Below are 17,028 nucleotides of genomic sequence, written 5' to 3' on the forward strand. Positions count from 1 at the left end.
AATCTCAATTCCAGCTTGTGCTTCATCCAGTCCACACTTTGGCATGATGTACTCTGCACATAATTAAATAAGCAGGGTGACAATATACAGACTTGACGTCCTCCTTTTTCGATGTGGAACCAATCTGTTGTTTCATGTCAGGTTCTAACTGTTGCTTCTTGACCTGAATACAGATTTCTCAGGAGGCACGTAAGGTGGTCTGATATTCCCATCTCTTGAAGACTTTTCCACAGTTTGTAGTGATCCGCACAGTCAAAGGCTTTGGTGTAGTCAATAAAGCAGATGTTTTTCTGGAACTCTCTTGCTTTTTCGATGATCCAATGGATGTTGGCAATTTGACCTCTGGTTCCTCTGCCTTTTCTAAAACCAGCTTGAACATCTGGAATTTCTCAGTTCATGTACTGTTGAAGCCTCACTTGGAGAATTTTGAGCATTACTTGGCTAGTGTGTGAGATGAATGCAATTGTGTGGTAGCTTGAACATTCTTTGGCATTGCCTTTCTTTGGGATTGGAATGAAAAATGACCTTTTCCAGTCCTGTGGCCACTGCTGAGGTTTCCAAATTTGCTGGCATATTGAGTGCAGCACTTTCACCGCATCATCTTTTAGGATTTGAAATAGCTCAACTGGAATTCCATCACCTCCACTAGCTTTGTTTGTAGTGATGCCTCCTAAGGCCCACTTGAATTCACATTCTAGGATGTCTGGCTCTAGGTGAGTGATCACACCATCATGGTTACCTGAGTCATGAAGATCTTTTTTGTATGGTTCTTTAGTGTATTCTTGTATGGTTTGTATAGGTGTATTCTTTGTATAGTTCTCGTCTTAATATCTTCTGCTTCTGTTGGGTATATACTGTTTCTGTCTTTATTATGCCCATCTTTGCATGAAATGCTCCCTTGGTATCTCTAATTTTCTTAAAGAGATCTCTAGTCTTCCCCATTGTATTGTTTTCCTCTATATCTTTGCAGTGATCACTGAGGAAGGTTTTCTTATCTCTCTTTGCTATTCTTTGGAACTCTGCATTCAGATGAGTGTGTCTTTCCTTTTCTCCTTTGCCTTTCACTTCTCTTCTTTTCTCAGCTATTTGTAAGGCCTCCTCAGACAACCATTTTGCCTTTTTGTATATTTTTTTCTTGGGGATGGTTTTGGTCACCACCTCCTGTACAATGTGACAAATCTCCATTCATAGTTCTTCAGGCACTCTATCAGATCTAATCCCTGTATCTATTTGTCACTTCCACTGTATAATTATAAGGGATTTGATTTAGATCACACGTGAATGGTCTAATGGATTTCCCTACTTTCTTCGATTTAAGTCTGAATTTTCTAATAAGGAGTTCATGATCTGAGCTTATATTTATATGTATATATATATATTTATAATTATAATATGTATATATATATTATTTACATAATATATATGTGATAAAAGATCAATATATTTAGTACCACCATTTAGGAAACATATTAACTGAGTGTTTTAAATTCATTACCCATTTTATCCTGGTAACAACCTTTGAGGTAGATGGAATCTTAACTCATCTTACAGATGAGGAAACTGAGGGATGAAGAGCTGACTTAGACCTAGCTGTTCGCTTCACAGACAGGGACAGAGGTCAGCTTCTAGTCTATCCTGAAATGGGGCTGACAAGATTGCTGCTGGACTGGAAGTGGGTCTGAGAGAAAGAGAGGAATGAACGACTCCAAGGGTTCCAGCCCATGCTGCTGGAAGGGTAGAGCTGTCATGAACCGAGACGGCAAAAGTGTGCGTTTGAGGGGGACTGATGGGAGTTGATTCGCGCAGGAAGTTTGAGATGTCTACTGGCCATGTGAGTGGAGATGTTGATAGAGGACTTCCCTCTGTGTCTGTCTGACTGAGTTTAGGGGAGAAGTTCAACCTGAGTATACACATTTGAGAATCACCTGTGCCTAAATGGTATCGATAGACCCCGAATAGATAAGATTATTGAGAAAGGAATGTCCATAATACTGTTAATTATAGGAAACAGCTGAAGCTAGACTCTTTTTGAAAGGTTAACAAAGTGGACTTAACAGTATAAATACATGCTGTTTAGATTCAGCGATTATTTTTTCAGTTACTTTATGAAAATCAAAGCCCATGTCACATTCACATTTGGACACAAGATGGTAAGTGCGGTCTTGGAGCCAACTCTCCACAAGCAACATTACCATGTGGTCTAAATTTGCCCAAGTTTGGTTGAGCTCCTGAAGCGTGCTCCTGACAATGCCAGAGACTTCTTCTTTCTTGTTCTGAACCAAAGCAAGTCCATTCTGCTCAATTTTCTCTACCTCTTTCTCTTTTGCTTTAATCAAGTCTTCCAGATCCTGAAAGATGAAGAAATAATCATTTTAAATTATTCTATTATGGAACTCTGGGGTGCACTGAAATTGAGCCATGCTAGTCTCATATCCAAAAAAACCTTTTACTAATCCAAAAAGCTTATTGTTCTCAGGAGAGGCTCGCCAGAACGATACTTCTTCCTACCTTTAAATTTTAAAAATTCTCTTCTCATTCCATGAGAGGTGAGTGTAACTTAAAAAATACAAAATTTGATGATATAAGAGATAAGGAAATGGCAATGTGGGACTTTTTTCAACAAGCTACAAGGAAAGAAATATATGTTGCAAATGCTTAACATGATTTACATCCTTAAATTCATTTATCTTGCTATTGGAAAAGTCTCACAGTCCTAGCCCCTGGAATGAAATGGAATAGAATGGTGCTCTGGACCCCAGTATCTGGGATTTAGCCCCACTTCTGTGACCATTAAGCTGAGTCACTTTGTGCAAGTGAGAAACCTCCATAGGGTCTCAGTTTCTTCATATGAAAAAAAACAGAGTCTCCATTAACCTCTCTTTCTCCCTAAAATACTCTGATTCGAGTGATTCAGAAAGGTTGTGTGGGCTTTTTTTCATGAGTCAAATCCTCATCTTCCTTAGGATTTGCATTTATAATGGTCAGCATGAAATGTCCGGGCTTTCCTGGTAGCTCAATTGGTAAAGAATCGGCCTACAGTGTAGGAGACTGCCTGCAGTGTAGGAGATCCTGGTTCAGTCCCTGGGTCAGGAAGATCCCCTGGAGAAGGAAATGGCAACCCAGTCCAGTATTCTTGCCTGCGAAGTCTCATGAACAGAGGAGCCTGGTGGGCTACAGTCCACGGGTTCACAAGAATCAGACACAACTTAGCGACTAACACATCACCACCACCGCCACCATGAAATGTTCTAAAAAAAAAATGAGATGATGATATAGAGATCATACTTAACCATAATCCTAACTCATGTTTTAAATTCATTAGAAAATTTTGAAAGCACCTTGAGACAGGTTGAGATTGCTGCTGCTGCTGCTAAGTGGCTTCAGTCCTGTCCGACTCTGTGCGACCCCAGAGACGGCAGCCCACCAGGCTCCCCCATCCCTGGGATTCTCCAGGCAAGAACACTGGAGCGGGTTGCCATTACCTTTTCCAATGCGTGAAAGTGAAGTCGCTCAGTCCTGTCCGACTACTAGCGACCCCATGGACTGCAGCCTACCAGGCTCCTCCATCCATGGGATTTTCCAGGCAAGAGTGGAGTGGGTTGCCATTGCCTTCTCTGGTTGAGACTGCTATCAACATTTTATGGATGAACAAGAGAGACTTAAGTCATACAACCTGTCTCAGGTCACAGAAAGGCCAGAAGCGGAGTTAGAACCCAGAGCCTACTGACTCCCAGCCCAGTGCTGAAGGTGGGTCATTGGACAGGAATCAAGGAGAAGGTGTAAACCTATGTTGGGGTGAGGTGAGCAGCTGTAGTATATGGAGACCTGGTTATATGATCATATTCAAAAGTACATCCCCAGAGCTAGGTATGCAGATGTGTAGGCCTTGGGGCTCGGAATGAAGAAAACCAAAAAATATTTTAAGCTTGGATAATGTCTCAATTCTGTGAAAAAGATTTCCACCTCCCTGTCACGATCCACACATGGATCACTCCATCAGTCTTGGTATGGGTACGGGCAGGGTAACGTCCTGCTCTCTGTTTTCCTTTAATGTGTCCCTTTGGTTTTTGTTTCTGTGTGGTCCAATCCTTTCATCACTCTCTGTGTGTCTGTGTGTGTGTGCTCGGTTGCTCAGTCACGTCCAGCTCTTTGCAACCTCACAATGGACTGTAGCCCACCAGGCTCCCCTGTCCATGGAATTTTTCAGGCAAGAATACTACAGCAGGTTGCCATGCCCTCCTCCAGGGGATATTCCTGACTCAGGGATTGAACCTAAGTCTCCTACGTCTCCTGCACTGGCAGGTGGATTCTTTAGCACCGTGTCACCTGGGAAGCCCTCGACCTTATGTACAAAATAGGAATAATAATACATTTGGCTCACCTCAAAGAGATAACATTGGATAAATATATCTATGAAATCCTTTTGAAGCTGTTAAAAACTAGGCAAATGTAAGAGTATTATTTTATTTAGCCATTTGGTATTTTGCCTTGCTTCAGTGCAAATTTATTTATTTATCTCTCCTTAATTATTAGGAAGCTATTTTTGTCTTGATGTATTAATTATAAGTTCTTGCAGTCAGTAGCCTAAAGAGATAATTTTTGTTTTTAATAACTGGTCCTTTATTTATGATTTATAGTTTTGCCAGTCTGTTGACAGCTTTGATAATTAACCTGAGAATGAACATAATGATTAGTAGGGTTACAGGTCCTATATACACTGAAGAAAACATAATCAACTTTACTATTTAAGGATTTTTTTTCTCTGCTTCTCTAAAGGATTACATAACCAAATAATCCTTCCAACATGTCTTCAGTATTATTCTAAAATTCAGCCACTGGAATTAAACTTATTCTCATTTATCCATAGATGTTAGTTTTTTAAGTGAGCAATATTAAATAAATTATGCATTGCTTAGAAACACATCTCAAAAGTGTCCTGCACATTTATGTTGGCATAAAAGCACAACCCAGGAGAGAAACAGGAATGAAATATATATTTTGTGCAAAACAAAGGTACGTTTTCATTTCTCTCCAATAATAATTAAAAGATGATTCTGTTTCTGATCAATGAAGAGAAAAGCCAAAACTAACATTTTTTGCTATAATAAATCATTCTTAACTTGGGTTAATTCAGAAATATCAGTTTTTAGGTTGGTTTGAGTTCATAAATTACTCCTGGAAAAGTAAAAAAATATCCAAGACCTTTTAAACAAAATAAAGCTTGAATCCAGTCACCAATGTAAGTATGCTGGCTTGAATTCTATACTTTGGTCCAGAGGAACAATTTCTCAAGAATGACAATAAATTTTCACCATGGTTTGTGGTGCTGTCAAATGGAACCTGCCAGTTAGGCTATCGTGATTTATCTGTGAAACCCCAAAATAACTGTGGGCTACTTTAATTCTGTTGTTGCTATTTTATTTTTTTTAATGACTTTTCATTTGAAATCATAAATTGGCATCGGAGTGAAGTCCTTTCAACCACACATGAAGCTTTCTTTCTGACACTGCCTGGTGTGACCCTCTGGGAGACTAAAATTTGGGTCGGAAAAGGAGTAAAACTTGGTCAAGTTTCTGCTTTATTTTCCATCTAGCAATCTCCTCTCTCTCTCTGTTAAACAGAAGACATTACATAAAAAGAAAATGGAAAATGGCAGAAGAAAAGTACATTAAGGAGAACAAAAAAATAGCAAGCAAGAAAAAAATAAACGAGGAGAAGGAAGAAGGAAAAATAAAGGAAAAGGAAAGCTAACCTATAATTTCAGTCTTTTCATAGTCAAGTTCCTCAGGAACTGGGAAGCACTCATCTTTCTCATATTCATTCTGAAATTATGTTTTAGTTTTAATAAAAACACTTTAGCTGAGGAAGTCATTCTTCAAAGTAGAATTCTGGAATTCTGGCTTCCTTGTACATTTTGGAATTGATAGCCTAAGTTAAAAACACTACTGGACCCTGGAAAATTGGAAAGGCAATGAGACTAGCTAATGCCTGTTTCTGGTCTTCCATCTTTTACACAACCACCTTATTTTGCAGGGAGCGGGGTGAGTGGGGGTGTGGGGCATGCCACAAGGTACGTGCGATTTTAGTTCCTTGACCAGGGACTGAACCAGTCAGTGTCCCCTGCAGTGGGACCACTGAACCACCAAGGAGGTCCCTACACACCCATCTAACGATGTGAAGTTCCTGTTTTTTTTTTTTTTCAAACTATTTCTCTGCATGATAGTTTCCTTTGCCATTTTCATGCACCCTCAAAATTGCACTTCATTAGCTTGTCAGCCCAGTACAAAAGCCCGTGCTCTTTTCTGAACCAAAAGGCTTTGATTGAGAGCTTAAATATATCTCTTTACATATACCCCCTGAAAAAAAAAAAACATTGTTTCAAGGGAAGATCATTAGGAAAGGCCTTTCTTTTTGAAAGCTGAAATAGAAAAACACATTTGGGGTAAGGAGCATTTCTGTAGAATTGCTTCACAGTTTAGTCTTCAACTATCCTTAGGAAATACTAGAGAGAACCATCATAGCCAATCTGTAACACATAAATTACTGAATTGTTTTTTAATTACAGCATTAACTGTAATAGCTTACGTTTCTTTCACATAAACAAGAACCCCTAAGGAAATATTAAGGAGTCCCAAGTCACTGGAAAACATTTAGTTAACCCACTCCACCTGAACCAACATCTTTATCACTAACTGTGGAATAAGCAGGCGCTGTCTGGTCTTTCTGATGGGACTCAGTAGGGGGGCAACACTGTCCCCTGGGAAGCACTGGCTCACTGGAGTTGAGCCAGAATTCAATCAAGCCTCTAATGCTGACTTCATTTATACAGGAAAGACAGTTGAGAGAAGAGCTTCTTAAGGAGGTGTGTGTGTGCGTGCTCAGTCGCTTCAGTCCTACCCGATACTCTTTGTGACCCCAAGGACTGTAGCCTGCCCTGCTCCTTTGTCCATGGAATTTTCCAAGCAAGAAAACTAGAGTGGGTTGCTACTTCCTACTCCAGGGGAATCTTCCGACCCAGGGATCAAATCTGTGTCTCTTGTGTCTCCTGTCTTGGCAGGTGGATTCTTTGCCATTGTGCTACCTGGCAAGCCCGAATGATCAGTATGGGGGGTTAGAACCATTCTCTATTCATAAATTCAAATTTATAAAAACAGGTGGAAAAAAATCTAATAGGTGTCAAAACATTATAATTCATGTAATCAGAGAAATTTGTTACCAAATGCAGCATTTTTTAATATGTAACTCTCAATTGTCATGACTTGCAAATTTGCCATATGCCATCAAACTGTGAAGGGTGCTTGTCTGCCACTCGGACAAGTTACCTGACAGTCTTTCATTGCGTTCTGAACTGAAGCCTGGTCTCCAATGCGATGTTGTTGTTTCAGTCTCTTTTCCTGGGTTTCAAACCACGTTTTCAGACATTGTACGTTATTTTCATATTCTGACCAAGATTCCAATAAGCCTTCCAACAACTGAATCTGAACAAACATAACAAAATTTGCAATTTTGTTTTAGAATCCCATTACTGGTAGATCACTATTTCCACCAGATTAAGAATTCTTAAAAAAAAAAAAAAAAAGTTCATTGTATCTGTGATTAAGAATGAATGTTAAAGAGTGTAAATCAATGACTATTATTGGTAAACAAGTAAAGAACTTAAGTCAACTTTGAAGCAAAGGAAAAAGATATTAAGACCTTAAATAAAGGAAAATGATATGAAATATTCAAAGAGAAGAGAGTACAGGGACAAAAAAATGAACAAGGTTGAAGAACACTTAAAATGAGAACCTCCAGGATCTATCCCTTCAGAAGCAGTCCTATGCCCAGTGGAGCCATGCTACTTTGTGGAATGAGTTTTCTCTACCGAGTATACCTGTTCTTGGAGTTTTCATGAAACACAGACAACAAGGAACGCTTGGCTCACCTTCTCAGTGACCAGACCCTGCAGGATTTGCCAGCTTTTATTCATTGCTCCAAGTCGCTCAGCAAAATCAGTCTTGTCGCTGCGTTTACTTTCCACATCCTGACTGCTGATCTGTAGCACAGACTGATTCACAAAATCAACAGTCAGCTGCTTACAGTTAATGTCGATCTGAAAACCCTGAAAAGGGAGAGGAGAAAATAAGAAAATAAGGTTATATGTATACATTTCTTATATGATTTTATACATATCAGCTTCCTTGATAGCTCAGTTGGTAAAGAATCCACCTGCAATGCAAGAGACGCTGGTTCAATTCCTGGGTTGGAAAGATCCGCTGGAGAAGGGATAGGCTACCTATTTCAGTATTCTTGGGCTTCCCTTGTGGCTCAGCTGGTAAAGAATCCACCTGCAATGCGGGAGACCTGGGTTTGATCCCTGGGTTGGGAAGATCCCCTGGAGAAGGGAAACGCTACCCACTCCAGTATTCTGGCCGAGAACTCCATGGACCATATAGCCCATGTGGTTGCAAAGAGTTGGACGTGACTTTCACTTTTTTATATTTTACCAGGAGTTAGAAAGCCTTAAGCAAGCTTAAGATGAATATTATCACTTCCATGATTTTAGTTCCAATGGCACAGTCTGTATATATTAATATGTCTATTATTTTCAGAAGTTGAATATATATGTAAATATGTAACATATGAATATACTGAATATAAATTGATTTATACATTTTGAGTGTATAAATATATAGAATTTAAATTTGTGAAAATTTGGAACATATAGATATACTGAGTATAAATATGTGTGTGTGTGTTAGTTGCTCAGTGGTGTCTGATGTTTTGCGACCCCATGGACTGTAGCCTACCAGGCTCCTCTGTCCATGGAATTCTCCAGGTGAAAATACTGAAATGGGTTGCCATGCCCTTCTCCAAAGGATATTCCCGACCCAGGGATTGAACCCAGGTCTCCTACATTGCAGACAGATTCTTTACCATCTAGGCCATCAGGGAAAACCTGAGTATAAATATAGATATTTTTTAGGAAGAGTAAGTAGAATTGGACAAACTACATATCCTACTATATAATATATATAAATTATAGTATTTATTTTTATGACTTCTTAATATGACACAAAATCTTATTCACAATTTTGTCCTAATACCAGACAATGCTCCTATGCCTATAACGAGGGAGGCAGTTTTCTTACTGTTGGAAACCTCTCTGGTCACTGTGTATGAAGCATACGCTTTCAGACCTGATTTCTCTAACTTGAGTTTTTGAGTTTCTTCCAATAAAGCAGTCCTAAAGCACAAGAAGCCAGAAACAAACAAGAATGTTTTATTACCTTATATTTCTGAAGGTACTCATGAATTGTCTTGTAACCGATGGAATTTTTAATATTCTCTTCATCCTTTTGAATAACACTTTCCATAAGAGAAATCCAAGTCATGACTTCGGAAATGGCGTGGCGAGAAGGTAGTTTATCCATTTGGAGCTGCCCACGTCAGAGATAGAACGAGTCACAATGTTAAAATTCAAACCGATTTCTGTTAACTTAAAATTCTATTAATTCCTACTGAAGTACCAACAGAATAACACTTCTTAATGACATTTTTGGATATTAACCTCGTTAGAAGCTGGAAATTAAACATCAGGCGAACACTGAACAGTAAAAGTCCTCTTATGTTCACTTGACATCGAATACTATAAACGCTGCATAAACACTACCTAATTAATCAAAACACCAGCAAGAAGAAAATATTTTTCTTATTTTATAGCTAGTTTTATGAGTATTAAAAAACGTAACTACAAAACATTCAACAGATGTATTTTATTAATTATCTTGTAAAATCTCTGTGTATTACGACTCAGGAATGTTCAACGAAGAAAGAAAAATACCACCACACGACAAACTATCATTTTCTAGATTTTTGGCACTCTGATATTTGTTCCGAAGAGTATAGCCAATTTCCTCCGTCTTTCACTAAAATATACTTAGAATCCTGAATCTTCCTTAACGTGTCAATCATTTATGCAAATACTTAGAAGGACTGGGGGGACAAAAAGCAATCATTTAAAATACTTATGGACTTCTAGGCAGTGCAGAAAGATAGAGAAGTCAATGTGAGTTGTTTCCTGCCCTCTAGAAATGTTCAGCCGCTGATTAGGAGGGATGAGACATTTATATGAAACACACCGCTTACATAGTGATGAATCTCAAAGAGAGATACAGATAAAATAGCTGGGAGGTCAGGGCTAAGAAGCATATTTCCAGATAAGTTAACTGCTTACTTTTCCTTATTCTATTTGTTGCATGTCAGCTCTATTGTCGGTAAGATTATAGGTCTTTTACGTATACTATTGGGCTTCCCTTCTGGCTCAGCTGGTAAAGAATCTGCCTGCAGTACGGGAGACCTGGGTTCGATCCCTGAAGAAGGGAACGGCTATCCACTCCAGTATTCTGGCCTGGAGGAATTCCATGGACTGTATAGTCCATGGGGTCGCAAAGAGTCAGACACAACTGAGCGACTTTCACTTTCACATATACTATTATTAAATCTTCGTAACTACTTACTTTTTGAGAGAGGCATAGTCACCCTCATTTTATATATGAGAAAACAAATAATTTAAACATGGACAGACAAGGATTCTAACACACACAACACAATAAAGAAGCCATTGGAAGACAGGGAATTTATAGATTGGGCATTGGTAGAATCATTTACTCTTTTCTTTTTGTGGGGCATGGGGCACATTGATTTACTATGTTGTGTTACCTTCGGCTAAAAAGCAGAGTCAGTTATACAGATAACACATTCACTCTTTTTTAGATTCTTTCCATACAGGTCATTACAGAATATTGAGTGAGGTTCCCTGTCTTATACCATAGGTTCTTTTTGATTATCTATTTTATGTATAGCAATATTAACATGCAATATAAGGGAAGACATAAAAGACAGGGTGTCCAAGATATAGCTGATTTAAATTTGTGAGCAAAAGCAGATAAATGTACTTTTCCATCTAATACCACTTACATCAGTTATGAACAATTCAACTGATAATTATTTTTGTACCTGGTGAAGCTTTTCCTGTACGGCTGGAATATTTGTCAGCAGGTCATTCCACTGGCCATCAATGTGGGACAGCTCAGAACGCAAGGCAGCTGTGTCCACTTTCTTTAATCGAAGAAGCTGATTTCCAGTGCTCAGAACAGATGATTTTAGCGTGGACTTGGCATCCACCTCTTTGGAAAACTCCTAGAAGTACCAGCAGTCAAATCAGGATGAAGTAGCCAGACCTTACATTTACGGAAAGAGGCTAACTTATTACATAAAGTTTTTTCTTTCCTTTTTGAAGGAGAGTAGCGATTAAGCACTCTGAGGAAAATAAAAGCAACAGACCCTTGCCCTGAATGAAAGCCAACCTCCCTTAGACACTACTCTAAAGAGGCAATGTGGAGGCTTAGTATTTTGCAGAATTAATGAACACACAGAGTTAACAATGACAAGTTCTCTATAGCTTGATTTACTAACTACATCCATTGACAGCTGCTTTTTTTACTGGTGTTAAGTCAGGTTTTACCTAAAGGCCTGAAAACAGTAAAACTGAATCAAATGCTTTAGATTCTTAAGCTTACCAGAAAGCCATTCAGGTGATCACGGACCATTTCCAGTTCTTGTGGGACTGTCACAGATTGTTGAGTCCAAAATTCCAGCCTGTCTTTTGCAGACTGTAACCAGTGGATTAGATCTGCAGATTCACTTTGATATCTGTAAGGATAATAATAAGTCTATTAGGTAAACATCCAATCCCGACTTTGTGCTAACCTATGTTATTCGCCAATGCTAATTTTACAAGGAGACAGGTCAGGATTTGGGAGAATCATGCCTTGGGCTGACACTCTCAAATTCCCTTCTCTTCATATCCATACCTTAAGTAGGTCAGTCTCTCCATTTCAGTTTTCCCATCTCTAAGCTAAAGATAAAAAAAATATCTTTCTCCTACTCTTTCACACTGAGGCTACCTACTGAGAAAATATTAGATGATTGTTAAAGTTCTTACATAAAGGTGGCATAAAAACAAGGATTTCATAATATAAAATCAACCTTCCACCTTTCTTGACTACCTTCTATTGCCCTCAAGGAAAACTCTATCTTTTCAAAACACACTCTCTCTTCCTTCTCTCCTTCTAAGATTTACTGTGACCACCCATGTACATCGATAGGCAGGGGAGATGACAGCTCAAAGGTTAGACGTATTGCATAATGCCTGCCTCCCTCACCCTTTTTTAAGCACATGTTTATACAATTACGCAAGAATCTAATTGGAAGCTTTTTGTTTGCCTTTCTTTTCCAAACTCTGTGGTATGTTCCTTGAGGGACCACATCTTTTTCAACTCGGAGGCCCAACAGCCTTATAAACACTGCAGCAGTAATTTAAAAATTTGCCGAAGTATTACCTGGTCCAGTGTTTCAATATTGTTTCCAATCTGTGAAGTTCCTTAGACACTTTGTTGGTATCACTTAACCAGTGCTCTCCAAGTTGATTTAGCTGGCTTTCCAGATCTGAACAGCTAACAGATATCAGAAGTCGTTTTCCATCATCTATTACCTGATATAATTTGGGCTGGTATTCATTAAGGCTGGATTTCAAATGCTAAAATGATTGAAAATACTGGGTCAAAGTTCAGATAATGCAATTTTTCACCCTAAAGATTATAATTTCTCCATAATGTTCCCCTTACCCATTAGTCAGATTTCAACTATTTACACTGAAGTTTCTACTTCATGATGTTTCTATATCTAAGTATATAACTTTGGGGGTACTTAAAACTATTGACATATCATTATTTTAAGAATAGTGTAACACCAACAAAAAAATACAAAGTAATGCTTGGTGGAGGATGAATTTTCAAAAAGAGCTCTCTCTCATTAAATTTAAGAAAAAAGGGTGGGGGGCTTTTTGATTCTCTATCATAAAACAACCATCTGTAATTATTTCAAGACAGTGAGACTTCAGCCTAACAAGTGGAAAACACTTGCTGAAGGCTACATTTCCAAAAGGGGCTCTCATTTAAAAAAAGAAAAAGCTCTTTTTATGTTCTATTATGAAACAAACACTGAAAGTCAAAGTACTTAACAAAATATTGGATTGAAAGTTTGAGTAGATCTGTTAAAACCATGGGAAAGCTTCAAAAAGCGATGTGGCAACTTCTTACACCACACTGTCATCTGGACGCTGACCTGGTAGAGTGCGATCCGGTCGATAAGCCTGTCTTCGCTCTCCTCCACCAAACCCACGCTTGGGGTGCTGCTCTCCACCACCTCCAGCTGCCGGCTAAGCTCCCAGTGCTCCTTCTCCAGTTGGGACCATGTCTAGAAACACGACATCAGTGTGTGAGCTGAAGACCCTCATTAAGGAACAGCATCCTTTCTGTGTCCTCACACGCACCTGACGGAGTCCTTCAAAGACATGTCAGAGGTGCCTGCATTGGGGCTTTGCTCTGGGAAGCAAAAGATGGCTTTGAAGGAAGTCATCAGAAAGTCACCCTGCAAAGCACCGTGCACATCTCCCACATCTGCAGCTAAGCAGCTGTAAGACCTGGGAAAATTACTGCACATCTCTGAACCTCACTTTCAACATTAAAAGAAATGGTGATGATACTAACAGTCTTGTCCATTGTGAGGCTTAAATAGAATAATACATGCAGCACATCTGAACACAGTGGGCATCTGAAATGCATGGTTTCATCCTTCCCCGCAGTGAGGATAAACCAATGACTTAAGTGAAAGGAACAAGCTTGTTAACTTCCCAGAGTAAGTGAACTAAATACTTCACATGTGCAGATAAAAAACTGACACAGACAGTTAAGAAATATGAATATACAGTATAGACAGTCTATTAAGAAGAAATTTCAAATCACTTATTCTAAAATTATTTAAAACTGGAAAAAAAATTTTTTTAATCATGTGAAGTCTTCTTCAATAATTTATACCAAAGGCAAGTCTATCAAGACTGTAAATATTACCGTTCCCATTCTGGAATCAGTCTTCTTCTGACTGAACTTACAGAAAGGCATAGCCTTTACCTAAATGTAAACAGGAAACACGAGGGGCACACACAACATATGATGTCCAGTCTGTGATGTCTCCAGGTCATAAGAGACAAATCGCAGGAATGAAGACATCTCGCCTGCCGGGTCTGCCATGCAGCCAGAGCGTGCTGAAGGGGAGGGTCTCACCTCGAGGATGTACTCCAGTTCCACACCCCTCTTGTGAGCCCCTTTGAGCACAGCGGAAGCCTGCGCCATCAGGTCTGTGTGGAACTGAGTTTCCCGTGGGACTGCAAAGCTGATGATCTTTCTGAAGAGGGTTTCGGTCAAGATCATGTGAGATTCCAGACCCTGAAAGTATTCCTGCAATTTTTCAGATAGAAAGGGGTCAGCAACTAGTGCGTTTACTACCTAACGATAAAAACCACTTCAAACCCGGAAGCTGCCTGGGCAACAGTGGTCCTCCCCTGCTGGCCTCCACTCACCCAGGCACCCACAGCCGTGTGCAGGGACAGGGGAGCTCTAGTCTCCTGACTGGCCTCTCCTGGCCCCTCACTCAAAGCACCTACACAATGCTGAGCTGCAGGTACTCTGGCCCCCAAACAGAACCCATCACACATGAGCAGCTGCTAAAAAACTCATCGGCCCTCTCAGCTCCTAATCCCCATATCACCTGGGTGGACACTCGCTTCTGCCACCACACAGTCCGGCCTCCCTTGGCCCTGGGACACATCAGTGCCTATCCCCCACCTTCAGCCGCTGCTCACATTCTGCTTCCTACAGTGCCCACCCCTGACAATGTCACAACTTTCCTTCCTCCAGGGTGGGGCTGGAGCTCTGTTCTTTTGAATTCTCAGAGCATCTGTTGTACTTTATACTCAATGCCAAGCTTAACTGGACACACACTGATTGGCATCAATATATTTAAATTTCCCTCATAAAATGCCTACACGCAGTAGAGCTGTAGGCCTTGCTGCTGCTGCTGCTGCTGCTGCTGCTAAGTCGCTTCAGTCGTGTCTGACTCTGTGCGACTCCATAGACGGCAGCCCACCAGGCCCCACCGTCCCTGGGATTCTCCAGGCAAGAACACTGGAGTGGGTTGCCATTTCCTCCTCCAGTACATGAAAGTGAAAAGTGAAGTCAGTCAGTCGTGTCTGACTCTTAGCAACCCCATGGACTGCAGCCTACCAGGCTCCTCCGCCCATGGGATTCTCCAAGCAAGAGTACTGGAGTGGGTTGACATTGCCTTCTCCAGCACAGCCCTACAAATGCATTTCAAAATGTTACTTTCTATACGGAAATGTCCCCAGAGGATGTGTGCTAAATTACTTCAGTTGTGTCCGACTCTTTGTGACCCTATGGACCGTAGCCCACCAGGCTCCTCTGTCCATCGGATTCTCCAGGCAAGAATACTAGAGTGGATTTCCATGCCCTCCTCCAGGGGATCTTCCCGACCCAGGGATCAAACTCACATCCTTTATGCCTCCTGTATTGGCAGGCAGGTTCTTTATGAGTGCCACCTGGGAAGCTCCCCCAGAGGTTAGGAGAGGGCTATCCCATTTCCTGTTCCCAGCACCAAGGATGGAACTACGACTGGGAATTAAAAACATCAGCTAATGCTGAGTGTGTACTATGTGCTAGACAATATAAACACTCCAGTGAGTAACTTGTTGAATCCTTATCACAGCCCTAAGAGGTAGGTAGTTTTAATTTCCCATTTTCAGACTCTGAGCCACTCACGCAGAGCTCTCCCTCAGAAAATGGTCTGGTCAAGAGGAACTAGAACCATTATTTTTAACGGACAGTTATGATATCATAGAATCTCCAAGTTGGAAGAGAACCTGGAGGTCACTTAGCCCAACATTCGCAGAAAGCTGATACTTGTTTCACAACTCTGTCTCCCCCGACAGCCTTGGACGGACTTCTGGCCAGGAGGGCTATCCGTTTAATGGCAGCCTATCCTTTTAGAGTTCTTCATCTATTGAGCTTTATTTCTTTGTTATTTATACTCATTGATCCCAATTTCCCCTCTGGAATAACTCAGGATGATATTTTATTGCTATGGTCAAAGATTTGAGAAAAACCAGCTGCTGACTTTAAAGCACTGTTTTCAAAGCCAAATGATAAGGCTTTAATAAATCACGAAGTTCTGGACAAAAACCTCTGGGAAAAATAGCACGAAGTGAAGTTCTCTGCCCCCACCCCCAAACCTAAATCTACCTTTATAAGTCACCAAAGAGCTACATAAAGGTAGAATGTTAACCATCTATAATCCAAGGGAATTTTAAAAGTTTCCCTATGAGAAATTTCCACTGTCTGGGAAGTTGAGTCTTTGAAGTGGCAAAACCTGTATTTTTGTAATGTTACTAATAATGCAAGTTGTGTTTCTGAATTAAACAGGCATTCCGTGGACAGAGGAGCCTGACAGTCTATGGTCCATGGGGTCACAAAGTGTTGGACATGACGGCACACACGCATACTAAGCATCTTTTATGAAGGGAACAGGGTCTAACCTGAGATTGGTTATCGTACATACTGGGGGAACAATCTCAGGGCTACCAAGTTTGGTTATGTAGTAACAACACTTGTTGTGCCCAGGAGGAAACTCATGAGGACTATGGCAACCAGAAGAGCACGTATTTAAGGACATTTTCTGTTTTTTGTTTTTTTTTTTTTTATATAACCTTATGTTTATCAAGTAGTTGTTGGATTTCCTCTTTGGAAGACACAATAATTTTCTGGTCTCCTGCCGTCTTCTCTCGTCCTGTTTCCAGTAGGTCGGCCAGATCCTGCAAGGCTCTTTCGTACTGACTCTTGAGGGCAAGATTCTGGTTCAGCCCGCTCCGCCGGGAGCCAATAGTCATCATGAGTTCATCATACATGTCCTAAGAAACAGATAAAACTCATGTTCAATTTAAACTCACTCTACACGGGGTACATCTGACACCTGTCCTCACAGAATGTCAATAATTGATGGAGGTTTAAAATGCTGAAAAGCTGTTCTTGCAGCTAAGGGACATGTCATGGAGAATGCAGTTCTAATTTTTAATCA

The 17,028-nt window shown here is 40.3% G+C and overlaps 1 protein-coding gene across 21 annotated transcripts in view; it reads right to left on the reverse strand.

Moving 5' to 3' along the window:
- The window catches only part of SYNE1 (spectrin repeat containing nuclear envelope protein 1), a 503,306-nt gene that overhangs the window by 111,167 nt on the left and 375,111 nt on the right, over positions 1–17,028 (reverse strand). For all 21 annotated transcript variants that reach the window (XM_024997066.2, XM_024997067.2, XM_059889951.1 and 18 more), the window contains 10 exons: positions 16,661–16,861; positions 14,166–14,339; positions 13,168–13,299; positions 12,384–12,580; positions 11,562–11,694; positions 10,999–11,181; positions 9,270–9,419; positions 7,925–8,101; positions 7,323–7,478; positions 2,193–2,348 (listed from right to left, as the gene is read on the reverse strand). In XM_024997066.2, coding sequence (XP_024852834.1) covers positions 2,193–2,348; positions 7,323–7,478; positions 7,925–8,101; positions 9,270–9,419; positions 10,999–11,181; positions 11,562–11,694; positions 12,384–12,580; positions 13,168–13,299; positions 14,166–14,339; positions 16,661–16,861 — 1,659 coding nt within the window. The remainder of the gene's footprint in view (positions 1–2,192; positions 2,349–7,322; positions 7,479–7,924; positions 8,102–9,269; positions 9,420–10,998; positions 11,182–11,561; positions 11,695–12,383; positions 12,581–13,167; positions 13,300–14,165; positions 14,340–16,660; positions 16,862–17,028) is intronic.

The sequence above is a fragment of the Bos taurus genome, chromosome 9 (assembly GCF_002263795.3).
Source record: "Bos taurus isolate L1 Dominette 01449 registration number 42190680 breed Hereford chromosome 9, ARS-UCD2.0, whole genome shotgun sequence".
NCBI classification, from domain to species: Eukaryota; Metazoa; Chordata; class Mammalia; order Artiodactyla; family Bovidae; genus Bos; species Bos taurus.